At 36.8% G+C, this 27,997-nt stretch overlaps 1 protein-coding gene across 2 annotated transcripts in view; it reads right to left on the bottom strand.

Moving 5' to 3' along the window:
• The window catches only part of LOC145307444 (band 7 protein AGAP004871-like), a 111,065-nt gene extending 88,771 nt beyond the window's left edge, over nt 1–22,294 (bottom strand). Inside the window, exons 1-2 of one of the 2 annotated variants that reach the window (XM_080149887.1) lie at nt 22,237–22,294; nt 1–48 (exon numbers count right to left, since the gene is read on the bottom strand). The exon at nt 1–48 is cut by the window's left edge and continues 12 nt beyond it. In XM_080149887.1, the coding sequence (XP_080006013.1) occupies nt 1–48; nt 22,237–22,268 (80 nt within the window). In that variant the 5' untranslated portion in view covers nt 22,269–22,294. The remainder of the gene's footprint in view (nt 49–22,236) is intronic. The other variant, XM_080149888.1, reaches the window with a different exon arrangement.
• Between the last annotated feature and the right edge of the window lie 5,703 nt (nt 22,295–27,997).

Raw genomic sequence — 27,997 nt, 5'->3', positions numbered from 1 at the left:
TTGACGAGACTCTTATCAGACCCTGCAGCGCTCACTATGCTCGCCCTTCTTAATAAAACAAGGTGAAATATTCGAAACCGATTAATATCCACTGGATTAGGACTGGTTGAAAACCTCTATCCGCATAATAGCCGCGGATAGCTGTCTATAATACGAGAAATATTTATAAAAGTCATGGATCTAAAGGGTAAGACAATGTTCTATTTACTATAAATATCTATCTATTTAATACAACTATCTATCTATTAACTAAAACGATTATATGTCCTTATTCTCTGTAAAAAAGTACATCAAATTTATAACAGGTGTTTTTCATTATCTCTAAAAATACGGCCTCTAGGATAGGTACATAGTTTCCAAAAATGCTTTATGTGAAAAATGTTGTGCAAGAAAAATTAAAATAACTCTTCTATTATGTATAAAAAAATCATAGAATTTCAAAATTAATTTAGAAAAGGGTATAATAAAAGTACCTTAATGAGTTTTAAAGGTGAAATGCTTTTTATCTCCTCACAAAAGCATTTTTAAGAAACTGCAATTTGTCATTTTTTCACATTTCTTGATTATGATGCATTTGCAGTAAAAGAATCTTCTTTAATAACGTAGTTTATATCTTAACCTGTCAATCAAATTAAAGGATTATAGGAATAAATGAGGGGTGGGGATTTACGAACATGAGCAATTTTTAAGGTCATGTTTCTTAAGTATACAAAAAGAAAACTGAATATTTGTTTTCAGTGAGGGAATTTTAAATGAAATTTTTAGTGTAATTGGTAGAAAATTGTATTGGCCGTATTAAGATGTTGTTTTCAAGTGAATAAATTTTTGAAAACCAACCTTAAGGCACAAAATTCTACCAGAAAAAAGCATCATACGCATCTTTTGAAATATTTATGCTTTAAAATGCGCCGTTATTTTCAGAGATATTAAAAAACACCTGTAACAATTTCGATGCATATTTTTATAGAGAATATTGACATATAATTATTTTTTTGTACTACTAATGGTTGTTTCCCAAATTTGGAAAACGCAGTTATTTTTGAAACGCCCTGTATAACTCTATATCTATTAACTATAACTATCTATCTATTAACTATAACTATCTATCTATTAATTACAACTATCTATTTATTAACAATAACTATCTATCTATCTAATATAACTATCTATCTATTAACTATAACTATCTATCTCTTAACTATATCTATATATCTATTAACTATAAATATCTATCTATTTACTATAACTATCTATCTATTAACTATAAATATCTATCTATTTACTATAACTATCTATCTATTTACTATAACTATCTATCTATTAACTATATCTATCTATCTATTATCTATAACTGTCAATCTATAAAGTATAACTATCTATCTATTAACTATAACTATCTATATATTAACTATAACTATATATCTATTAACTATAACTATATATCTATTAACTATAACTATATATCTATTAACTATGACTATCTATTAACTATAACTATATATCTATTTAATACAACTATCTATCTATCTAATATAACTATCTATCTATTAACTATAACTATCTATCTATTAACTATAACTATATATCTATTAACTACAACTATCTATCTATTTAATACAACTATCTATCTATCTAATATAACTATCTATCTATTAACTATAACTATCTATCTATTGAATATAACTATCTATCTATTAACTATAACTATTTATCTATTAACTATAACTATATATTTATTAACTATAACTATCTATCTATTAACTATATCTATCTATCTATTAACTATATCTATCTATTTACTATAACTATCTATCTATTAACTCTTAACTATCTATCTATTGACTATAACTATCTATCTATTAACTATAACTATATATCTATTAACTATAACTATCTATCTATTAACTATAACTATCTAACTATTTACTATAACTATCTATCTATTAACTATAACTATCTATTTATTAACTATAACTATCTATCTAATTATTATAACTATCTATCTATTAACTATAACTATCTATCTATTAACTATAACTATCTATCTATTAACTATAACTATCTATCTATTAACTATAACTATCTATCTATTAACTATAAATATCTATCTATTAACTATATCTATTTATCATTGGAAAATATGTTTCTTCATTGTAAAGGGAGGGGATGGGGGTTTAATTAAATTAGCCAGCTTGGAGAAGAAATATTCACATATTTTATATCCGTTCATAAATTTACAAGGATGACAACATCCATAAAAGCGAAGTTCTAAACTCCGAAGGAAGGACAAACATATAGTAACTCTTGTAGAGTGCCAGAACTTAATAAGCAGATCAATAATTTGTAAGTCAAAAGAAAATTATTTTTAAATTTGTTGCAAAATTGCGTGAATGTAGAATACAGTAAAAGGACATACTTCCATTTTTGTGATATGATTATATAGTTGCCTTGCTTATAATACTTTACCTTGTTGTCCTAAGAATCATTATTAAAAAAATCAGATGAATAGGATAATCATATGATAAAAAAATGTAGTCAAAATGTAAAAAAAAAAGAAGCATGTTTTAAATAGACGTATGGACTTTCTGGTAACAATTATAGTGTTGCTACGATTTATGAGTCATATCTAATTGTTACAGGAATCACCATGTAAAGAATGAATTGAATAGGACAATTGTAACATGTCCATTTTAATAATTATATTATACAAAAAAATATTTTTTTAAAAAGTTAAAAATCACCATGCTATAATGGACGTATGGACTTTCTGGTAACAATTATAGAGTTGCTACACTTTATAATTCCTACCTAACTGTTATAGGAATCATCAAGCAAAGTTTAAATTAAATAGGACAATGCTAACATGTCTAAAGACGGAAGATTATAGAAAAGCTTCGCATTTAATAACACAAACTGGATGTTAATTTGTAAAATATAATTTAACGGCCATTGTCTTTTCCCTACTTGGGCAGAATCAGGAAGGGAGGGGACATTAGGCTGTTTATTACACTAGTCCTCAAAGTTTTATAATAACGTTTTATTATTCATTGGCTTTACAATCTTGGAGACTTTTATTTTGATTGATTGGTTCATTAAGTTGAGTGATCTACATAATCTACATTAGGGGTAATTTTGTGTATTATAATTGGGGATGTATATCAATTTATCCTGCATTGTCTTATCCCTTTAGATTCCTGGGTCAGAATTGATGGATATTTTAAGATAAATTTCCGACATTTCTATGCATATCTTAAAGATACAGTACGGATATGAAACCGATTAACATCCGCTGGATTATAACTTGTTCTCTGCCCTACTATCCGCATATTAGCCGCGGAAAGCTGTCTATAGTACGAAGCGATAAATAACTATAAAAATAAGGGATATAAAGGGATAAGACAATGAACGATGAATTAATGTACATACCCAATGATATTACACAAAATTACCCCTTCTGTAGATTACAATTAGTGGGTTATATGTGTGGATACTCTAACTAATTGAAAAAAAAGACTATCAAAATAAAAGTCCCCAAAGTTGTAAAGCCGACAATTAGGAAAAAACTTTGGGGACTGTATATAATCATTCCAATATCCTCTCCATCAATGGGAATCTTATATAAAATTATAAAAGACAAATTTGTTTTGAAAGCGAAGATGTTCTATCATTATGGTGCCCTAATAGACAGGGAGGGAGGGGACATTGTGCCGGTTATTACTCTAGTCCCCAAAGTTTTATAATAACGTTTTCAACTTTGGAGACTTTTATCTAATTTCGATTGTTTTCGTTATTAAGTTGATCAAATGTCAAAAGATTACAACCACTAATTGTGATCTACAGAAGGGGTAATTTTGTGTATCATCAATGGGGATGTAATTGTACATCAATATATCGGTCATTGTCTTATCCCTTTAGATCTCTGCCTGACAGTAACTTCTTAGATCAAATGGTACAGGGAGGGAGGGGACATTGGTCTGTATATTACACTAGTAGCCAAAGTCTATTATAACCTTATACGTTGACTCAAAAACTTTTGTTAAATTATGTTGCCTTTTTGCTTATGTTACCTTCGGCACCTCGGGGCTAAAAAAAACTGGCTTTAATCTTATAATTATACATTCTATATCCGCAAAAGCTGTTTATAATACGATGAAAGTATAAGTATTTTCTGTATCTTGCAACAAATTTATATACAGTTTTATTTTAACTTACAAACTAATGTTTTGCTTATCAAGTTCTGCCACTCTATAAGAATTATTGTCCGCTCGTCCCTCCTTCTGATTTTAGAGCTTAGCTTTTATGGATGTTTTCATCCTTGTTGCTTTATGAATGGATTTAGAATTAGTGGAAAAAATAACATTATTACAAGCACTTGCTATAATTATCGATTATCATGAAAATTAGATTGCAATGATTTTTCTCAATGTTTTGAAATTAAAAAATAAAAGTAAAAAAAAATCTTCCAAATAAAAAAAAAAATCTTTTAATTTTGGGTCAATTTCAGTTAAAAGATTTTTTTCATTAGAAAATTAGATCATATTATTTTTTTTGTTTAAAAGCGAAGCTTTCCATAATTAGAGTCGGTGCGTCTGGTCGCAACAGACAGCTCTTATCGTTAATCTAGGCATGTTTCAATTGTTCTATCGTTTTTAAACTTGGCATGGTGATTCCTGTAACAATAATGTACGATTTAAAAAGCAGAACAACTTTGTTAATTTTTATGCGATATAGTTTGTGATCTGATTTTTGGAATACTGATTCCTAGAACAACAAAGTACAATATTATAAGCGGAGCATCTCTATAACCAAGTCATAAAATTTTAAAATATCCGTAAATAGTTTACTTATATATATTGCTTATATTTAATGTTCGTTTATTCTCAGTGATCTAAAGGGATAAGACAATGGCCGATAAATTGATGTACATACTTAATGATGTTACACAAAATTACCTCTTATGTAGATTACAATTATTGGTTGAAACGTTTGGACACTCAGCTAAATGAACCAACTAATCAATTCAATATAAGTCTCCAAGATTGTTAAGCCAACGAATAAGAAATCGTTATTATAAGACTTTGAGGACTAGTGTAATAAACAGCCCAATGTCCCCTCCCTCCCTGGTTTGTTCAGTGCTTCGCTATTATGGATGTTGTCATCCTTGTTTTTAAATGTTTCCTAAAGCTAACATTTTTTGTTTACTTAAACAATCAAGAACATTAAATTGCAAAGAAACAATTTTTTTTTAAACTAAAATTTTGGGGTATAGTCTTTTTCGTGGCAACGACTCTTAATGAGCGTTCCGAAGTATTTTCACAGTAGGTTATGTTAGGTTAGCTTAGGTAAGGTGATTGCCCCGTAGGGTTAGAGCCCCTTCTGGCAAGGCTATAAATAGGAGAAAATCTACTGTGAAAATACGACGAATGGGACTATACCTGCAATTGCCAGTATTTGACATTAACTGTGTTTTAATTGCAGTTTTTTATATCCCCCCCTCTCACTTATAAAAATAAGATTAACATATTTGAGGGGACATTGGACTGTAAATCGCACTGGTACCCAAAGTTTTATAACCTTTTTATTGGCTCAAAGTTTTTGGGTACTTATATTAAATTTGTATTGGTTAGTTAGAAACTAATATGTCCAAACATTTCAACCAATAATAAAATTTAAAAATTGGCTAATTTTGTTTCTTATCATTAGGTTTTTAGTTTGACCGTTCTCTAAGATCTCGGTAACTGTATTGATTTCAGGGAAGCTTTATATAGGTTCCAGGATAATTTTTAAAATTAAATTCTTAGGGTGGTTTAGTTAGGCAGGAATAAGGTATAACCAAAAAGCGAAATAAATCTAGAATAATATTTGGGGGGCAGATGTAGAGATTGTCAATTCTACTTTGTGTTGACCCCCAACGACAGCTGAAACTACGTATAGGTTTTGTGATTTTCTTTTCCGAATTAATTTAGTTGTTGGTATAAGCTGGGTTTTAGGCTATTAAATTTTAAAATCAAGAGGGGTGTATCTTCATATTTAATTGGAATTGTCATTTGCAAATTTCTGAATTTGAAAATTTAAGCGCGAAAATTTTAACACTTTCTACACAGAGAGAGAGAGTGGGCAATGGGTTGTTTATTATACTAGTCCTCAAACTTTTATAATAGGGTCTTCTTATTCGTTGGCTTAATAACTTTAGGGACTTGAGTGAATGTTGATTGGATGGTTTATTAAGTAATGTGTTTAAACGCTTCAACCACTAAAAGTAACCTACCGTGGGGTAATTTTGTGAATCATCATTAGATCCCCTCCCTACGCGGCTCAAATTATATGTATTAAATTTTAATTATAGAGAAGCTGCATTGAAAATAAATCAAATTTGTATTTACATTAAACCCAGGATATTTTAACTATGTCTGTCTCTCTCTTTTTTTCCCTCTCTCTCTCTCTATATATATATATATGTCTCCATTTTCTCTCTGTTTTTTTCTCTCTCTCTTTCTTTATCTAGCTCTCATATCTCTCTCTCTCTCACACTTTTCTATCTATCTTTCTTTATCTCTCTCTCTCTCTCTCTCTCTCTCACACACTTTTCTATCTATCTTTCTTTATATATCTCTCTCTCACACACACACTTTTCTATCTATCTTTCTTTATCTCTCTCTCTCTCTCTCTCTCTATCTCTCTCTCTCTCTCTTTATCTCTTTATCTCTCTCTCTTTCTCTCTTTTTCTTTCTCTCTATATCTCTCGTTTTTTCTCTCTTAAACTATTTAAACTTAAATAGAAACGGAGTGGGTGATTTTCTCGGCTCCTATTTGAGATAGACAGTTGAAACTTCTTGTCAACATTCCCAGCATTATGGAGCATAATTAACTACAGAACGTCAATGGCGATCAGACGGCTTTCAGCAGGTTTTTGGCTATGTTTCATATCTATCTTTGGAACTATTCGTTCTTTATCTACTTCAATGGGATAAAAAGTAAGATAATTAATTTTGCTAAATAATGTAAGGGATCAAGAGGGATGAGACAATGGCCGATAAATTGATGTACATTGTGTAAATCCCCAATTATGATATAAAAATTCTGTAGATTAAAGTGTTATTATAAAACATTGGGGACTAGTGTAATAAACAGCCCAGTGTCCACTCTTCTGCTGCTATGTCAGGCGATTGACATCATTAGTAAGTGTAATTGGAATGCATTGGCCCATAAACAGGCACAACTCATTACCAAGTTAGGACTTCTAAGCCAAGGTCATGCTATCAAAGTGTTGGTTGGTTACACCGCAATTATAAGAGTATTCAAGGTGCGTGGAGAGGTAATTATAATTTTCAATCCAATGCCCCTCCCTCCCAATTGTGAGAAAATGAGAAATTACTGAAATAAAAAAAAGTTTTTAATTATATTTAGCCCTTTTGTTCTTTAATTTATCGTAGGAAAACTACTCTATAATTCACTTTGGCTGTCCGTCCATCCGTCAGTCAGTCCGTAACACTATGGGGGGAAATATGTTTTTCTTAGCTGTTATTCAAGATATATAGACTAAGAAATCTGCATCAAATTTTAAGGATTTTTTATAAAATTCGTTTTTTTGTAAAATTCTTTATCTAAAAGCGGAAATACAAATTAAGTTAATTAATTTTGGCATCCGTGATTGGTGGATTTAAAAAATCTGCGCTCTGATTGGATGTCGTACATCATTCAACCAATTAGAGCGCAGGTAGTTTAAAATCCACCTATCCTATTGGTCAAAATTAATTAACTTAAAATGTATTTCCGCTTTTAGATAAAGAATTATACAAAAAACGAATTTTATAAAAAATCCTTAAAATTTGATGCAGATTTCAAATGTCCTCCCTACATTAAAATTCCGGAAAACTTATATCTCTTAATATAGACTGCTGATTTTTTGTGAAGAGTCCCTATATAGCAATGAGCATCCAGTATGTAAGTTACTCCGTCTGTCAGTCTGCTACAAAATGAAATAAAAAAATGTGATTCTTGATTTTGACAGTTTTTTTGGGTTATAGTCCCTTTCGTGGCGTCGTATTTTCACAGTAGCTTTTGAAAGGTAATTTTAGGTTAGATTAGGTGGATGCAGGTGCTAGAAACAGGGGAAAACCTATTGGGAAAATACAACGAATCGCCCTATAAGAAGCGTTGCTGTGGTATTCGGCAACCGTGAGCCATGTCTATGGCACCCCTGATCTGGGGTTCGGTGTAGGGTCAATGGCCCTCCCCCGAGTCCTGGAGAAGGGGTCTAGTGACCCCCTCCCTACGCTTAGAATTAATGATTTGAATCTGTCATGTTTATTATGGTTAACTGTATTCTTAATTCTCCCCCACCCTTTCCAGGGATGGGGGAATCATTATTGCCCAAACTGACCATTGTATATGTATTATTTATGCTTTTATGTTATGATTATTTATTCCTATCCATGTAATTATTGTTTGTTGTATATAACTGCAGTATCTCTTAACCCTTCAATAAAGTGACAACTGAAAATAGATGTTGATCATTATCTAGTGAAAGCTAGAGAAGCGTAGCTTCTCTATAGTAAGGTGTCCACGTCTGTCACACTGCCGTAATCTAATTGAACTCCGGTGTCTGCCCTTTATCCTCGGCGGATACCACAACTTTGGTGACAGCTGTGTGAGATTACGGCGAACCACAAGTGTAGAGCAGACGCGCATCTGAGGCTAAGGTACTCCCAGCAGTGAATCTGGCAAAACTGACGCAAGCAACCTGAATTACCCACCCTGGACAGCAAAGTTTAACTCTGCATCCGGCAGTTGTGGAAGCGAAACAGCGAAATCTGACGAATAACCGCGAGCAGCGCTGATATCTAACGGAGAATTGAGCGCCAAAAGGGCTGAAACAGGCCTGCGGACCGGCTGAAACAAGCCAAATACGTGTAGACGGCTGAAAATAGGCCAACTTTACTGCAAGAAATAGCAGGATCCGAACCAGTGGCGCTAGCAGGACGGGACATTCCCTGCCGCCGATAGGCTGAAACATGCCACATAGCTGCAAGCTGCGAGCTAACATACGGGTGTAGTGCACCAGAACAGAGAAAAACTACGTCAACCCCGAGTATCCTGAGAAGCTACAACGCAGCCACCCATCTAGAAGACAGATATTATATCACATTTGCAGGGATTACCACCCTAATGTGATGGCCAAACAATAGTTTTATGAGCAAAGCTTGGCAAACAAATTGTTGTGTTGTGATAAATCTAAGAATAGAACAGGCTTGGATTACTGTGTATTGTGATAACAGCTAAAAATAGAACAGAGTTGGTCAACAAATCTGTTATGCAATTGTGATAAGGACAAAAATAAAAGCTAGATGTAATATAATCAAAACAATCTCAAGCCCACAGCACAAAAACAATACACCCCTTATTCCAAGGGAAGGGGAGGGGCCCCTCTCCATTGAAGGCAAATACAATCAGGGTGATATAACAGATAAGCCTAAGATTAAGAAGCAAAGGCCCCATTACACCAGCACACAGTTACCCCCCTCCCTCACAGTGGGAACGGACGGAGTTACCCCCGTCCCCTCACGCGCTTCCCCCCTTCCTACCCACACTAGACTAAGTCCGTCTGTAGTGTGGAGCTAGCGATCGGATACACAGAGCGCCATTCACGGGTAGCGCAACAGAGTGCGGAAAATATCATAAATCCAACGGACGAAGCGGACCAATGAGAGAGCGAGCTGAGGGGTGAGAGCGCGTTTTCCCCGTGTGCGCGGATTTGACGGCGCGAACGCGCGTTACAAGGACAGAAGATTCCACGCACACACACACACACACTTTCACACCAGAGCGGAGCTACTCCATAGCATTTAACAGGGGTATTTTTAGCAAATAAAGAATTGCAAGTTTCTTTCCTCCTAGCTCTAGTGTGATAAGGGAAAACCCAATCAGTTCCTGACAGCAGTTCAGACCCTCAACATCTATCTACCTCAACACCTAACTATTGATAAGTACAGCTAAGTTATATCTTTGCAATTAAAACTCCCAACCTAGTGATACAAACAGTGTTGGCTGTTAGGCTAGGAAGCCTCAAGTGACAACCCATTCATTATAGTACTGTATAACTTTGTGCCCGCCGTTTCACCGTTGACCCAATGGACCAGCATCAAGTCCCAGGAGGTGACCAAGCCCCAGGATGGCTCCAGGATGACCCTCAGCCGGCCCCAGCCGAGTACCGCAAGCTGATGCTGAGCAATCTGCCGGAGTTTAGAGGGCCGCCCAAGCAGTCCTGGTCGGCACATATCCGCCGACTGGAGATGTCATGGGCGGCTTACCGCGTGCCACCTCATGATTCCCTCAACCGCCGCAACGCCCTACTACTGTCATTGGTAGGGCAAGCGGCGGAAATGGTGTCCCATCTGTTTGGCGAGGCAGGCCAAGCCTTGACCTACGAACAGGTCAAGACCGAGTGTGAATTGCTATTTCGCCCTGCTTTTGAATCCCAAACGCTTAAACAAGCGTTTAGGGATTACAAGCAACACTCGACAGAACCTATACAGGCGTACATATCAACAAAGTGCGCCTTGTATAGGGACGCCTACAACCATGAGGATCTTGAGTTGTTGGTGGACGAATTAAATCGTGGAATTCGTAACGCCAATGTAAAACGCCTCATGATGAACCATGAAATTGCGAGTGTACCTGAGTACACTCGCAAGGCCATGTTCACCGTGACCATGGTTACTAAGCAGCTGAAGGAAGGTGTGTGCTTAGTGGACTCGACCGACGGGCTGACTGGATCTGCCTGCATCCAGTTGCCCCAATATGACGAGTCGGAGCCAATGGAGATTGGCTCCTTGGCTCCGGGTCTCCACCAGATGGGGAAGGTCGCTCCAGATGACAAGGTTCCAGGCCGCTGCTACCGCTGCCAGGGGAGAGGCCACCGAGCTCGAGACTGTCCAACGCCTGTGGAAGTTAGCCTAGAGGAGAGGCGCACCCAGCCACGCCGTGACCGTTCTGCCAAGTGTGAGCGTTGCCACTATGACGGTCACACGGCGGCCGATTGTAGAGCTGACTGGGCCCAGGTAGCCAGCCGCAGGCGCACCTCCGACAAGGGTGCCCCTCCAGGGAAGCCCAGCAGAGTGGCCCATATGGAAGGGAGCGCGCCCCCAGCACCACCACCGCAAGCAGCCGCCCTCAGAGCTGCGGACCGAGCCGATGGGATGCCGCAGTTCGGGACTGTCCCAGCTAGGATCAACGTACTGGGCGGCGCGGCTGAACCCAACCGGGTTGGCCTAGGCTTCAGTCTTAACCATCTGGGGCCAGAGCTGGTACAGCCCAACAACATAGCCGAGCCAGAGGTGCTGAGGCCCCAGCCTTTCAGCCTCAACATGATGGAACCTGCCCGACTGAGCCTACCCAGCAAGAGTGGAGGGGCGCTGCCCAGCGTCCCTGAGCCGGTGTATGGGGAGGCCCTGGCAGCCGCTGAACGAGAGAGGCAGGAGGTGCTAGCCAGCACCTCTGCATCGATGTATGGGACGCCACCCGGCGTCGCCACCTGGGATGATGGGGGGGTGCTATCCAGCGCCTCCCACCTTGTGCCTGGGGCGACAACCGTCGCCGCCACCGAGATACCTGGATCCTGGAACGAGCCAGCCTCCAACCTGATGTCTGGGGCGACAACCGTCGCCGCCGCCAAGAGACCTGAGTCCTGGAACGAGCCAGCGGTCCCAGGAGAAGGGGTGACACCCGTCACCCCCAGCCAGCCAGCGCCACCAGTCTGCAGGGAGAGCCCAGCTACATGCCAGCCAGCGCCACCAGCCTGCAGGGAGAGTCCAGCTACATGCCATCCAGAGCCCTCTACCAGCCAAGGGAACCCAGCGGCTCACCATCAGGATAAGTTGAATTTGTTAAATGTGTTGTATCCAAAACATTGTAAACACCCAGCCTTGCCTGTGCCCCCTGCACCTGAGGCTGGGGAGGTTGAAATTTGGGAAAATAAGGACTTGCCTGTGCCACATGCACCTGAGTTCCTAGGGCAGGGGAGGGCATTGAGTAAGGGCGAGCCTGTGCCACATGCACTTCAGCCCCATGCCACTGGGCATGCCTTGGACCAGGGAAGGGAGCACTTAGGGCTAGGGGAGCCGACACCCAGGCAAGTGCCAGTCGCTTGCCAGTCTGTCATTGGGGAGGGTATCGGGGTGCCTCGGCCGCATACAGATAACGCTCAATGGAAATTTGTATCTAGCCAGGAGCAGCCCAGCCGTGTCCAGCCCCAAGAAGCAGCCGTGACCAGAGCCGGAGATCCCCAGCCGCGTGTACGAGGAAGATGGTTACCTGGAAGCCTCTCCCATTGGTGGATGGTCCTGTGGGGCCTCCTGCTGGCAGCCGTGTGGCCTACAACCAGCTACGTCCTGGTGGGGTGGGACTGTGCCAACCCCACCCATGTCACGTCTTACAATAAAGAAAAGATGTGTGACACGGAGCCCCTACACCAGGAGGTGCCCCTGGGCCATGACGTCCACGTCCTGCAGCAAGTCAAGGTGAGGGAAACCACTGGGTTCAGCTGTCAGCTCACCGTGTCCCAGTGGACATTCAGGTGTGGGGTATGGGGTCACCTCAAGGTGACCTCGGTCCCCACCCTCATGAGGCCAACCAAGATAGACCCAGAAGCGTGCCGAGACCTGGCCAGGAACCGGGTATACACGTTGCCAGGCAAGACCCAGCCACTGACGTTCCAGCTGAACCACCCCCTGTTCTTCACCATTGATATGGTGGGCGCCCTCGTCAACAGCCCCGAGGGGGTGGGTTGCGAGGGGGAGGACGTCCACTTTGAGGGCCAGCTCTACCGCAATGAATTAGTGCTCCAGGAGCGGCGGCTGCTGGTCAAGGAGGAGACCTATGTGGTGGAGGATGGACGGGTGGAGTCCCAGTCTGACCACCTGACCCTCGAGTGTCCCCATTCTGAGCTGTCCTGTATCACTGGGGAAGCAACCTACGTGTGGGACCACCTGGGAAGAGATTGCCCCTTGAGGCTGATCCGCAGCCTCCAGCCCAGCCTGGTGAGGGATGCATATCTGGTTGACCATCAGGCCCAGTTTTTCATCAACATGACCAACCCCACCTCAATTGTGAACTGCGACTTCGAGGCCCATGCCACCAACCATCCAGCGTTGTTCGTGGCAGCTGACCCAGCCGCGGCTGCGCTGCCCAGAGTGTCGGCCAGGGATGTTGACGTTCCCCTTCAAGCACAGATCCATGCAGGTTATATTGGATTTACCCTGGAAACGCGCATGAGAAGCACTGCAGCAGAAGAAGTAGCGGCCAACTGCTGGAAGCTCCAGCAACTAGATCCGGCCCACCCGGTGCGTGTCCAGGGGAGCACGTTCTCGGTACTGAGGGGAGACATCCTGCTACAGCTGACCTGCCAAAGGCACAAGTATGTTGTCCGCGAACACAAGGAGTGTTGGGACAAAGTGCCAGTGGAGCCCACAGGTTTTGTAGACGCTGTGACACGGGTATACAGTGAGCACGCCACCAAGATTCCCTGTTCCTCCACCTACCCCCTGACTGTGCACGCGGAGGAAGGCTGGATAGAGTTAACCCCTGCTCCCAAGAAGAGGCCACCCCCGCTGGATACGCCTAAGCAGTTGTTGACAGAACCCTTAGATGACTTCAGTTCAGGTGGTTTGTATTCGCAGGCTGAGTTGAATGACTGGCAACAACTGCTGGCATTCCCAGCATACAAGAGTGCCATGCTGACCGGCCTATCCTATGGCTCCTGCGTTCAGCAAGGCAGCTGTTCGGCCACAGGAGACCATGGGATAGTGTCCTACAACATTGACCGACTGGCGGAGGAAGGAGAGGCAGCCCTGGATGTCTGGGCAGGATTTAGACAAGCCATCCACGAGTGGGGAGATGGCACCGCCATCCTGTGCTTGCTGTTGCTGATCCTCAAACTGCTGGGGGACCTAACCATCATTTCTCTGGCAGCAGCACAAGGAGGAGTCCGGGCAGCCCTGAATGCGATATCACAAGTGTTCCTGTACCATCCAGCTTTGTATAGGAAGGCGTTGGCTAGAGCCAGGCTCAACCATGCCAAGTCCCGGGACTTTTCAGTGGACTGGGATGCCATTCCCATCGGCAGGGAAGCAGCCGAGGAAATGGTGTCTATGAAATCAACTGACAGCGGGCATGACCGCCCAGGTAGGCCAGGACCGCCCTCTGGCAGACCCCGCGGCCCCTCAGGAGGACAGGCCGCTGCTCAGACAATCAACCTGGCAGCCAGTGCCCCAGCCGCTGCCAACAACAATCCGCAGGCCCCACTGCTGACCGTTCCAGCAACAACTGTGCCACCAGCAAACCTGATACCTGCCGGCGCTGACCAACGTATCCAACCCAAGTCAGCCTCTGCCTTCTATCCCACATTGGGAGCCCATCAACCCTAAGAAGATACTCACCACTAGGATTCCATTGAATCATTATCGTTTATATATATATTTTAGTCCTAAGGAGCGGGCCGAAGGCCTCAACCACTGTCGGAAGTCTGGTAGGGAAACCACCTCCCAGCCTTCCGAGGGGAGAGTTGTGGTATTCGGCAACCGTGAGCCATGTCTATGGCACCCCTGATCTGGGGTTCGGTGTAGGGTCAATGGCCCTCCCCCGAGTCCTGGGGAAGGGGTCTAGTGACCCCCTCCCTACGCTTAGAATTAATGATTTGAATCTGTCATGTTTATTATGGTTAACTGTATTCTTAATTCTCCCCCACCCTTTCCAGGGATGGGGGAATCATTATTGCCCAAACTGACCATTGTATATGTATTATTTATGCTTTTATGTTATGATTATTTATTCCTATCCATGTAATTATTGTTTGTTGTATATAACTGCAGTATCTCTTAACCCTTCAATAAAGTGACAACTGAAAATAGATGTTGATCATTATCTAGTGAAAGCTAGAGAAGCGTAGCTTCTCTATAGTAAGGTGTCCACGTCTGTCACACTGCCGTAATCTAATTGAACTCCGGTGTCTGCCCTTTATCCTCGGCGGATACCACATTGCTACGAAAGTGACTTTACCTAAAATTTTAATCTACAGAATCATCATTGGGGGTGTACAGTTCATCAACAATTTATCATTCATTGTCTTATAAAGAGGGAAAAGACATTGGAATATAAATTAAACTGGTACCCAAAGTGACTTTAAAACTTTGGGTACTATTAAATTGTTATTGGTAAGTTCTAAAATAGCAGTGCCCAAACTTTTCAACCAATAAATTTGAATCTAAAGAAGGGGTAATTTTGTTTTAAGAAAATGTGAAAAATTTTGGGGATGTTATTATTTAGGAGGGGGGGGGGGGAACTAGGGACGATTTATCTTGTAAGGGTGGTGGAAACCTCCCCCAAAATAATTTTCAACCAATAAATTTGAATCTAAAGAAGGGTTAATTTTGTTTTAAGAAAATGTGAAAAATTTTGGGGATGTTATTATTTAGGAGGGGGGGGGGGAACTAGGGACGATTTCTCTTGAGAGGGTGGTGGTAGTCCTTCTCCAAAATTGTTATAAACCTTCCCATGACCTATGAGAAGCTACCCTGTAAAGGAGATTCATACCGGTTCAGCGGTTAGCAAGATCCTTCGGTAAAAATAAACAGACAAACATCCTGTTACTTTATTAAAAGGATTATCTTATGCACAGGGATCTAAAGGGATAAGACGATGAACATCCCAATGAAAATACCCCTTTTATAGTCTATCTTTATAAAAAATTGAGCTCTCAACTTAATAAACCAACCCTAAGGTTGTTAGGTCAACAAATGAGAAAACTTTATTATAAAACTTTGGGGATCAGTGTAATAAACAGCCCATTGTACCCTCTCTCTCTTTCTCTCTCTCTAACTCTCTCACTCTCTCACTCTCTCTCTCTCTCTCTCTCTCTGTCTCTCTCTCTGTCTCTCTCTCTTTCTCTCTCTCTCTCTCTCTCTCTCTCTCTCTCTCTCTCTCTCTCTCTCTCTCTCTCTCTTTCTCTCTCTCTCTCTGTCTCTCTCTTCTTAATTATATCTGGGAATAATTAATAAAAATTAATCAGAAAAGGGATTCTCTTGGGTGTGGCTTTATAATCAGGGATCTAATCCGATTTATATCCGCTGGATTAGAACCAGTTATCAGTCATGCTATCCGCATAATATCCGCGGAAAGCTGTCTTTATTACGATGCGATTGATAACTATAAAAATAAGGGATCTAAAGGGATAAGACAATGTCCGATAAATTAATGTACATCCCCAATGATGAAAAATAATAACCCCTATATATCAAAATTAATCGTTGAAATGGAACTTACCAAAAGTACCCAAAGTTTTGTATCCAGCAAGTCAGATTAAACTTTGGGTACCAGTCAATTTATAGTCCAATGTCTTCTCCAACTTTCTCTGGTGTTCTATAATCAGATATCTAAAGGAATAAGACAATGGCTAATAAATTGATGTATATCCCCAATAATAAAAACAAAATTTCCCTTCTGTAGATTAAAATAATTGGGTAAAATTGCAAACCATTCATAATTTAATAAAAGTACCCAAAGTTTAAGAACCAACGAATAAGATAATATGGTTACATATAAAACTTTGGGTATCAGTTGATTTATATGCCTATGTTTCCTATATTGCAGTCGGAGACATTAGAATGTAAATTAAACTGGTACCCAAAGTTTTATAAACACTTCGTTAGCTCTGATACTTTGGGAACTTTTATTTGAATTTTGATTGGTTGGTTTTAAACATTTCGACCAGTGATTTTTTTCCTCAGATTGATGTTTATCAATAATGGGTAAAGGATAGTTTATTGTTGAATTATTGAGTTTAAACCAACAAATCGATAACTAATTTAGGTGCCGAAAATATATTTGGTAACTCATGAAACTAATTGTTAATAATTATTTGGGTACAAGTATAATTTATTGTCCATTGTCCCCTCCCTCAATTGGCATCTTAAGAGATAAGACAATAGACGATAAATTGATTTGGTCACTACTAGTTTAATCTAACCAATTAATATCTAATTAAAGTATCCAAAAAATATTTAGTAACTAATGAATAAGAATTTGCATTATTAAAGGAACCTAGTAATAGTGTCTATCTTTCTCTGGGACGTAACAAAAATCCATCTCTTTTTAGGGGTTTCCTTTCCCACCTCCCCTCTCATCCTTCGATTCTTGTTACGTCACAAAGATAAAATTTTAGACACTATTACTAGGTTCTTATTAAAGCGTTATTTCACAGCAAATATCCTCTACTCATGGATATTCCATTAATAGAATGACGGACTATAATTTCAGGGATAAGAAAATGGCCGATAAGTTGATGTACATCCCCAATGCTAATACACAAAATTGCTCCTTTAGATTACGATTAGCAATAGCAACATTTGGACACTATACTCAATGAACCAACCAACCAAAAGTCAATAAGGTTGTTAAGCCATCGATCGAATAAGAAAACTTTATTATAAGACTTTGAGGACTAATGTAATAAACAGCTCAATGTGTCTTTGCTAATAAAAATAAATAATTTTGTTGTACCGACTTAACGTGGTTCTGGTTTGAGGATGTGCTGAATTCTAATTTCCAAATGTTTACGCAGTTTCCGAGGTGTTTCCTCAACCTATCTCAATATATCCTACTAGCTAAAAAATAAAAATTTAGAAAATTAAAGTTTTGAATGTATAAATCGTTCATACGTTCAAAATTTTGGAAGTTTGGAAGTTTAAAGCTTTTATTAACTAGTAGTAAATATTGAGATAGGATGAGCAAACGTGGAAACTGCGTACACATTTGGAAATTAGAATTCAGCACATCTGTTAGAGACATATTTTCTTACAATGCAATGGATGTAGAATACGTGGATATTATTGTCGTCAATTTAGGTTGCTAATATAGTCCTAATATATTGGTCTATATGTTACTTCATTGTCAGGGGAGTGGATGGGGTAAAGAGGAGAGGGGGAGTATCTTTATATTAGCCAGCTTGGAGAAACATTTTATCAGGATATGCGAGAATCTGGTACAATATCCACATATTATATATCCATTTTTTAGTTATTTACATATTATTTTATAATGGATGTATAATACGTGGATATTTTCTTCGTCAATTTAAGGTTGTTATTATAGTCCTAATATATTGGTCTATACGTTACTTCATTGTCAGGGGAGTGAATGGGGTAAAGAGGAGAGGGGGAGTATTTTTATATTAGCCAGCTTGGAGAAACATTTTATCAGTATATGCAAGAATCTGTCATAATATCTACATATTATATATTCATTTTTTGGTTAGTTACATATTTTCTTATAATGGATGTATAATACGGGGATATTTTTATCGTCAATTTAAGGTTGCTATTATAGTCCTAATATATTGGTCTATATATTACTTCATTGTCAGAGCAGTGAATGAGGTAAAGAGAGGAGGGGGAGTATGTTTATATTAGCCAGCTTGGACAAACATTTTATCAGGATATACGATAATCTGTCGTAATATCCATGTATTATATATCCATTTTTTATTAATTTACATATTTTCTTATAATGGATGTAAAATATGTGGATATTTTCATCGTCAATTTAAGGTTGCTATTATAGTCCTAATATATTGGTCAATAAGTTACTCTATCGTCAGGGGAGGGGATGAGGTAAATGGGGAGTATCTTTGTATTAGCCAGCTTGGAGAAACATTTTATCATGATATGCAAGAATCTGGTACAATATCCACATATTATATATCCATTTTTAGTTAGTTACATATTTTCTTATAATGGATGTATAATATGTGGATATTTTCATCCTCAATTTAAGATTGCTATTATAGTTCTAATATATTGGTCTATACGTTACTTTATGGTCAAAGAAGAGGATGGGGTAAAGAGAGGAGAGGGGGAGTATTTTTATATTTGCCAGCTTGGAGAAACATTTTATCAGGATATGCAAGAATCTGGTACAATATCCATATATTATATATCCATTTTGGTTAGTTACATATTTTCTTACAGATTATTATAAATTAGATGGCAGAAATAAAGGAATACGTATCAGAGATCTAAAGGGATAAGACAATGGCCGATAAATTGATGTAAATCCCCAATGATGACACACAAAATTACCCATTCTGTGATTGCAACGTTTGAACACTCTACTTAACAAACCAATCATAATTCAGTAAAAGTCCCCAAAGTTGTTAAGGCAACGAATAAGAAAACATTGGAGTAAAACTTTGGGGACTAGTGAAATAAACAACCCATTGACCCATTTACCCCTACGCTTGAGGTCCTGTTTGAAAATTATATCATTTACTTTTTTATTTATCCAAATTCTGATACCCAAAGTTTTATAACCATGAGAGGATATATTAGACTGTATATTATTCTGGTACCCAAAGCTTTATTACCATGAGATATTAGACTGTATATTATTCTGGTGCCCAAAGTTTTATAACCATGAGAGGGGATATTAGACTGTATGTTATTCTGGTACCCAAAGTTTTATTACCATGAGAGTATATATTAGACTGTATGTTATTCTGGTGCCCAAAATATTATAACCATTTTACTTTTTCATTTATCCCAAAGTAAATGATATTACGTTATATTTATATTTATACATAATTTTATGGGTGTACTGGTATAAGGTATTATTTATATAAAAGAAAAAATGCTCTATAATTTAATAGCAGATCACCCCCTAGGGCCTCTAGGGGCATTTGAGGTGGCGGAGGGCGATTTATCTTAGGTCTTACCCTCCCCCAAAAAATAGTTATAAACCTTCCCAGGACCTATTTGAAGCTACTTTATAAAGGAGAACCTTATCGGTTCATTAGTTTCTAGATGCATATGTTATGATTATGCTTTTATGCCTAATTATATAAAAAATTGAAAAAAATTTAAAATCAGTAATTTACTAGCGGCTACGCCCCTAGAGGCATCTAGCAATTTATAAAATTTTACATAATTCAAGAAATAAACATAATATTTTATGCATTTTTACGATTATTATAATTTTAAAATAGTATGTATGATTTCTATTATATCGATGTTAAAAATAATTAAAGCACCATTCCAGTTTCGTCTCTCACTTAAAAGTGGAATGGTACATTACAAAAATCGTATCGGCCTTGATGATATCATTACCAAGAGAGGCCAAAATGGAATGGTGGGCCAAAACAGTAATCATAGATTATATTTCTGCTTTTATAATAAAAAAGACATTTGCAACCTCTAAACTGTTTGTATGGACGTACGGACTGTCTGGTAACAATTTGAGAGTTGCTATGCTTTTAAAATTATACCTAAATGATACAGAAATGACCATGCTAAGTTTAAAATCGATAGGGCAATTCGATCATGCATAAATTATTAAACACCCATGTTTAGGGAAAATATGCAATGATCTAAAGGGATAAGACAATGGCCAAAAAATTGATGTACATCCCCAATGATGATACTCAAAATTACCCTTTCTTTACATTAAAATAAGTGGTTAAAACATTTTAACACTAAACTTTCTGTCTTTCTGTCTGTTTGTCTGTCTGTCTATCTATTTGTCTATCTATCTATCAACCTATATACCTATCAACCTATCAACCTATCTATATATCTATCTATCTATCTATCTATCTATCTATCTATCTCTCTATCTATCTATCTATCTCTGAAACCTAACCTATGTTATATTAAGATACAGAATGCCTTTATACTAAGAAGAATATTATATTAAAAAAAATGAAATATTATACTAATTTCCTCTGGTTATTCATAATATTTATATCAAAATAAAGATAATTACATCCATTTTTTTTATATAGAGAGAGAGGGGACAATGGGCTGTTTATTACACTAGTCCCCAAAGTTTTTTTTTGTCGTCTTTACAACTTTGGGGACTTTTAATGAATTTTGATTGATTGGTTTATGAAGATGAGTGTCCAAACGTATCAACTATTAATTGTATCTACATAAGTGGTAATTTTGTGTATTAACATTGGGATGTACATCAATTTATCAGCCATTGTCTTATCCCTTTAGTTCCCTTATATTTTTCAGTGGGGAGTTATTATTATGGGGGGGGGGGGGGGCAAATAACCACCATTTTTAATTTAGTTTCAAACATAAAATTTTGTGGGAGGGAGATTTTTTTCTAGGGACGAAATCTTTTGAGAGGGTGGTGGTCCCCTCCCCCAAAATAGTTATAAACCTTCTCAGAACCTACTAGAAGGTACACTGTAAAGTAGAACCATTTCGGTTCAGCGGTTACAGACACACAGACAGACATCCTTTTACTTTTAATTAAAAATTGATTATGAATCTTTACGCTTTACAGTTTGAATTTAGTAAAGCGTTTGTTTAGTATTTAGTTTCATTATCTATAATACAAAGTAGCTTGATGTCCGTCCGTATGAAGCTTAAGATCTCGGTAACCACTGAACCGATCGGATTATACTCTTCAGGGTATATACCTATTGGTCCTGTTGTGGTTTTAAGCTATTTTCTAGGAGGGTGGGACACCCCCAACCCCCCCAAAAATGAATTTTCCCCCCCTCAAAAAAATTGGGAGGGGGGGTATGGTTCGGGGCACCCGAAATTTTTTTTATTTTTTACTTTTTTTTAAACTACCTCATGGGGCAAAGCCCCTAGAGGCTAGGGGCGAAGCCGCTAGTTTTATATATAATAAACGATATATAGAATATACGTGGATATTATAACAGGGGAAATATTGTCGTCAATTTACGTTGCTAACATTAAACTCCTTTATTATTGGTCAGTTTGTTCATCTAGTGAGGGGAGGGATGTTGTAAAGGGGCTGGATAGGGGGTATTTTAGCCCACTGCGATTTTCACTTTTTTAGAGAACATGTCCCTTTATCTATCTATTTATCTGTCTGTCTTTCTGTCTGTCTGTCTGTCTGTCTGTCTATCTATCTATTTGTCTATCTATCTATCAACCTATCTATCAATCTATCTATCTATCTATCTATCTATCTCTCCATCTAACTATCTATCTATCTATCTATCTATCTATCTCTCCATCTATCTATCTATCTATCTATCTATCTATCTATCTATCTATCTATCTATCTATCTATCTATCTATCTATCTATCTATCTATCTATCTATCTATCTATCTATCTATCTATCTATCTATCTATCTATCTATCTATCTATCTATCTATCTATCCATCTATCATATCTATCTATCTATCTATCTGTGGAACCTAACCTGGAAGCCCCTGGAGGTACACAGAGAGACATACCACGGTCTCTGTTGGAGTAGTAGGGTCCTGTAGTGGTGGCGTTAATAATCATAATCATTATGATAATTTTTTCTGCTTGCAGCTAGAGATTTCAAAACAATTTTATGTTATTTTTAGTTAAGCTTTATATATATTTTTGGATTCAAAGGGCATATAAATGAAATGACGAAAAGGAATTAAAAACATGTTTATTGGTCTATACGACATTTTCTTAACCCCTGCAAGGGACTCAAACCCTGAAAAGGTCTTCTTATGTTTCATTAACCTAACCTAATATAATAAAAAATAAAGAAACCGCAAAAAACTTAGAGAAAGAGATTTTTTTTTAATACACGGAGTACTAGAAAGATTAGCTTTAACATTATGTTTTCATTTTCTTTAATTTTTTTTTGAATTGGTAGATTTTTTCTGACAATTTTATCAAACATTACGATTTAATACATTACATATTCTGTATATATTTATTTAAGATTTTACAGGATTGCAAAAAATAATTATAATTATTTTTCTACAAAAATTCAAAGATTTTTTTTCTTTTTATTGGAACATTTTTTTTATAAAACATTAAATCTCTAAAAATAATGAAGACACAATCTTCGTAGTTGATTTTTAAAAGCGAAGTTTTCCGATAATTAGAGTAGGTCCGTCCGTACGTCCGTGACGGATGTTTTTTGTTTTGTTAATTTAGGCATGTTAGAATTTTCCTATCGAATTCAAACTTTGCATGGTGATTTCAGTAGTAGTTAGGTACGATTTAGAAAGCGTAGCAACTCTATAATTATTACCAGAATGTTCGTACGTCCATTTTATAAATGTTGCACACACAGAGAGAGAGAGAGAGAGGGTGGACAATGGGGCTGTTTATTACACTAGTCCCCAAGATTTTATAGTAACGTTCTTTTATTTAATGGCTTTATAACTTTGGGGACTTATAATGGTCAGTTCATGATGTTCAGTGTTTAAACGTTTCAACAACTAATTTAAATCTTCTCCCTTTACATCCTTGAGGTAAACGTTTCTTAAATGAAACTTACCTATCCTTATAAAAAGGTAATAGGATGTCTATCTGTATGTCCTGTGCATTGTAGCCTCTCATAGGTCTCGGAAAGGTTTATATCCATCCCCCCAATAGAAAAAAATTACCCCTTACCCCCCCCCAAAAAAAAAAAATTATGTTTAAATCTTTAAAAAATGGTTTTGGATTTAACTCCCCCCCCCCCCTTAAATGCCCCTAGAGGCACTAGGAGCTTAGCTGATTAGTATATATTAGAATATACAAGAGACAGAAAAAAGAGAAAATAAAATAAAATGTACTTCAGTAATAAATCTTGAATCATTAGTAGGAAAGTCATTTACACGGTTCTAAGGTCTTCTAATGCTTTATTTAATACTATATTTGCAACAACTTTTACTACACAGAAACTCCCAATTTTAAACAACTACAAAATCTCCACCCCTCTCGGAGGGCATCGAACCGGCAACACGCAAATCAAGTAACCAATATTTATAAATGAGCTATGAAGGCAACCCCTAGAAAATTGCCCCTTAAATGCTTATTAAATGCCCCTAGAGGCACTAGGAGCTTAGCTGAGACAGAAAAAAAAGAAAATAAAATAAAATTTACTTCAGTAATAAATATAAAAAGTCATTTCATTGCAAAAAACGCGACCTTTGGTATGTTTAAATGTCCATTTATTTAGCATTTTTCAAGAATGTCAAGCGTGGGAAAATTTTTAGAATGTGGGAACCATTTATTTTGATTTAAATGGTACATATGATTTTCATTTAAATTCATTTTTTGGACCTGTGAGAAAATTTTTTTTAACGTGAGAACCATTTAATTTTCATTGAATTTCATTTTTTGGAAGTGTGGGAAAAAACGTGAGAAAAAATATGTTTTAGTATAAAGAAATGTTCTATCAGTTTCAAACCTTTTTCATTCGATAGATCATACTGACTTTGGAAAAACTGTCAGACCGATTTTTGAAATTCAATCTGTGAAAAAAGATATTCAAGTTTTAATTTTTTGCTTTGAAAATATTATTTTACATGTATTGACGCCATCTTGGATTATGATAATTTTTTTTTTGTTAGAAGATTTTTTTTCTAAAATATTTTTAAAAAATTAACTTTTTACAATAAAATAATCTTTGAACTTAAATTGACTAATAATTCAAAGATTTTTTCTCTTTGATTTGGAAGATTTTTTATGATTTTTATTTTTAATGTCAAATAAAAACACAACAGTGAAAAAAAATGAAAATTAAATGAAAAAACGTTTTATTATTTTATTCAAGAAATTATTTGCTAACATCACCTTTTTGTTGCAATAGAATGTTATTTAAGCAAACAAAATTTAGCATAAATGGATATTTAAATCCCTCGGTATTAAATGATGAGCTAACGCTCGATCATTTAATACCTTGGGATTTAAATATCCATTTATGCTAAATTTTGTTTGCTTAAATAACTCATTCCATTGCAAAAAACGCGATCTTTGGTTTGTTTAAATGTCCATTTATTTAGCATTTTTCAAGAATGTCAAGCGTGGGAAAATTTTTAGAATGTGGGAACCATTTATTTTGATTTAAATGGTACATATGATTTTCTTTTATATTCATTTTTTGGACCCGTGAGAAAATTTTTTTAACGTGAGAACCATTTAATTTTCATTGAATTTCATTTTTTGGAAGTGTGGGAAAAAACGAGAGAAAAAATATGTTTTAATATAAAGAAATGTTCTATCAGTTTCAAACCTTTTTCATTCGATAGATCATACTGACTTTGGAAAAACTGTCAGACCAATATTTGAATTTCAATCTGTGAAAAAAGATATTCAAGTTTTAATTTTTTGTTTTGAAAATATTATTTTACATGTATTGACGCCATCTTGGATTATGATAATTTTTTTTTTGTTAGAAGATTTTTTTCCTAAAATATTTTTAAAAAATTAACTTTTTACAATAAAAAAATCTTTGAACTTAAATTGACCAATAATTCAAAGATTTTTTCTCTTTGATTTGGAAGATTTTTTATGATTTTTATTTTTAATGTCAAATAAAAACACAACAGTGAAAAAAATGAAAATTAAATGAAAAAACGTTTTATGATTTTATACAAGAAATTATTTGCTAACATCACCTTTTTGTTGCAATAGAATGTTATTTAATACCTATATTTGAGACAACTTTTACTACACAGAAACTCCCAATTTTTAATAACTACAAAATCTCCCTGCCCCTCTCGGAGAGCAGCGAACCTGCAACACGCAAAACTAAATCTTGAATTAGTAGGAAAGTCATTTAGTTGGTTCCAAGGTCTTCTAATGCTTTATTTAATACCTATATTTGGGACAACTTTTACTAAACAAAAACTCCCAATTTTTAACAACTACAAAATTCCCCCTCTAGGAGAGCATCGAACCTGCAACATATAAAATCAATTCAGCTTGCTATTTCCCCTGTCATTCATTGGTCAGTTAGTTAATTCCTCAGAGGAGGGGAAGGTATTGGGGAGATTGTTATTTTAGCCTGCTACAAAGTTCACTTTAGAAGAAAACATGGGTAGTGGGGGGGAGGGTTTTTTGCTTGTTTATTACTTTAGATTAGGTTATATTGGTAATGGCCCCTTTTAACCTTCCCTCCCCCCTAAAATTTTGTTTTTATGGGGGAGGGAATGCTTAGATCATAAAATGGGCCCTTCAGGGAGGGAGGGAGAAGACATTAGGCTGTCTATTATACTAGTTCCCAAAGTTTTATAATAAGTTTCTTATTGGTTTCGCAACTTTATTACTTTTTGTATTTTAATTTGTTGGTTCATTAAGTTGAGTGTCCAAACGTTTCAACCTCAAATTATAATCTAGTGAAACGGTAATTTTGTGTATCATGATTGGGGATGTACATCAATTTATCGGTCATTGTCTTATCCACTTAGATCCCATACCTATGTGTCTGTCTTTATGGCAGACTTTTTCTTCAGGGATCTTCAGGGATAAGACAACAGGAATTAAGTTAATTGATCATCCACAATAATGATAAACAAAATTACCCCAAATTGCAAATCAAATTAGATTGGAACCAACTAAAAATACATTAAAAGCCCAAAATTATTTGAGCAAACCAAGATAATGTAATGATAAAACTCTGGGTACCAGTGTAATTTACAGTCCAATGTCCCCTCCCTTCCCCCCTGATTTTTATGGACACTTAAATACAAAAATCTTCTTCTTGGAGTGGTAATAATGCAGGGATCTAAAGGGATAAGACAATGGATGATAAATTGATATACATCCCCAAAGATGATACACAAAATTTTTCCTTTTATATTATAAAAATATTGTTGGAAAAGTTCTGTAAAAGTACCCAAAGTTTTTTAGTCAAATAATAAAACTTTGGGTACTCCCCTCTGTCCCTGGTGATAATGAGAACCATTTGAAATTAAAGAAGTGCCCCATAGTTATTCAACATTAGGCTATCACAGTAAAGAGATAAAGGGATATAAAGAGAGAGACAGAGAGATATATATATAGAGAGAGAGAGAGAGAGAGAGAGAAAGAAAGATATAGATTGATAGATAGATAGATATATAGAGAGATATATATAGAGATAGATAGAGATGGAGATAGAGATGGAGATAGAGAGTTAGAGAGAGAAGAAGAGAGAGAGAGAGAGAGAGAGAGAGAGAGAGAGAGAGAGAGAGAGAGGAGAGAGAGAGAGAGAGAGGAGAGAGAGAGAGAGAGAGAGAGATGGATAGAAAGAACTAGAGAGAGATAAAGAGAGGGAGATATAGAAACGGAGAAAGATAGAGATAGATAGATAGATAGAGAGAGAGAGACAAAGAGAGAGAGGGAGAGAGAGATGGAGAGAGAGGTAAAGAAAGAAAGAGACTGAGAGAGAGAGAGAGAGAGAGAGGAAGAAAGAGAGAAAGAAAGAGAGAGAGAGAGATATATAAAGAAATAGAGAGAGAAAGAGAGAGAGGTGGAGAAAGAAAGAGAAAATTGCTGGAAAGATAAAGAAAGGGAGAAAGGGAGAGAGTATGAAAGATGGAGAGAGATAAAGAGAGAAAAAAAGGGATATAAATTGAAAAAAATAGATGGTTAAATAGAGGGAGTAAAAGAGAGAGAAACTTAAAGAGAGAAACGGAGAAAGATAGAGATAGATAGATAGAGAGAGAAAGAGAGAGAGAGAGAGAGAGAGAGAGAGAGAGAGGTAAAGAGAGGTAAAGAGAGAGATAAACAGAAAGAGAGAGACAGAGAGAAAGAAAAAAGATAGAAAATGAGAGAGAGAGAGAGAAACAGATAGAAAAAGAGATAAATTGACAGAGAGAGAAAAGGAGAAAGATATAATTAGATACATATATAGAAAAAGATAGAGAGAAAGGGAGGGAGAGAGAGAGAGAGAGAGAGAGAGAGAGAGAGAGAGAGAAAGAAAGATAGAAAGAAAGAAAGATAGAGTTAGATAAATAGAACAACAAAGAGAGAGTGAGAGAGAGAGAGAGAGAGAGAGACAGATAGAAAGAAAGACAAGAGAGAGATTTACAAAATTTTTAAAACAATAAATATTATATTAAAGTATAAAACTAGTGATCTAAAGGGATAAGACAATAGCCGACAATGATTATATACAAAATTATCCCTTCTGTAGATTAAAATTAGTGGTTTAAACGTTTTAACACTTCATTTAATTAATTAAAAAATAAAGTTCTTAGACGAAGACCTAACTTACACCA

The sequence above is a fragment of the Acartia tonsa genome, chromosome 15 (genome assembly GCF_053477335.1).
Source record: "Acartia tonsa isolate MP-2025a chromosome 15, ASM5347733v1, whole genome shotgun sequence".
Taxonomy (NCBI): Eukaryota; Metazoa; Arthropoda; class Copepoda; order Calanoida; family Acartiidae; genus Acartia; species Acartia tonsa.
Note: the sequence above shows the minus strand (reverse complement) of the source record. Positions and strands in the feature narration are given on the sequence as shown.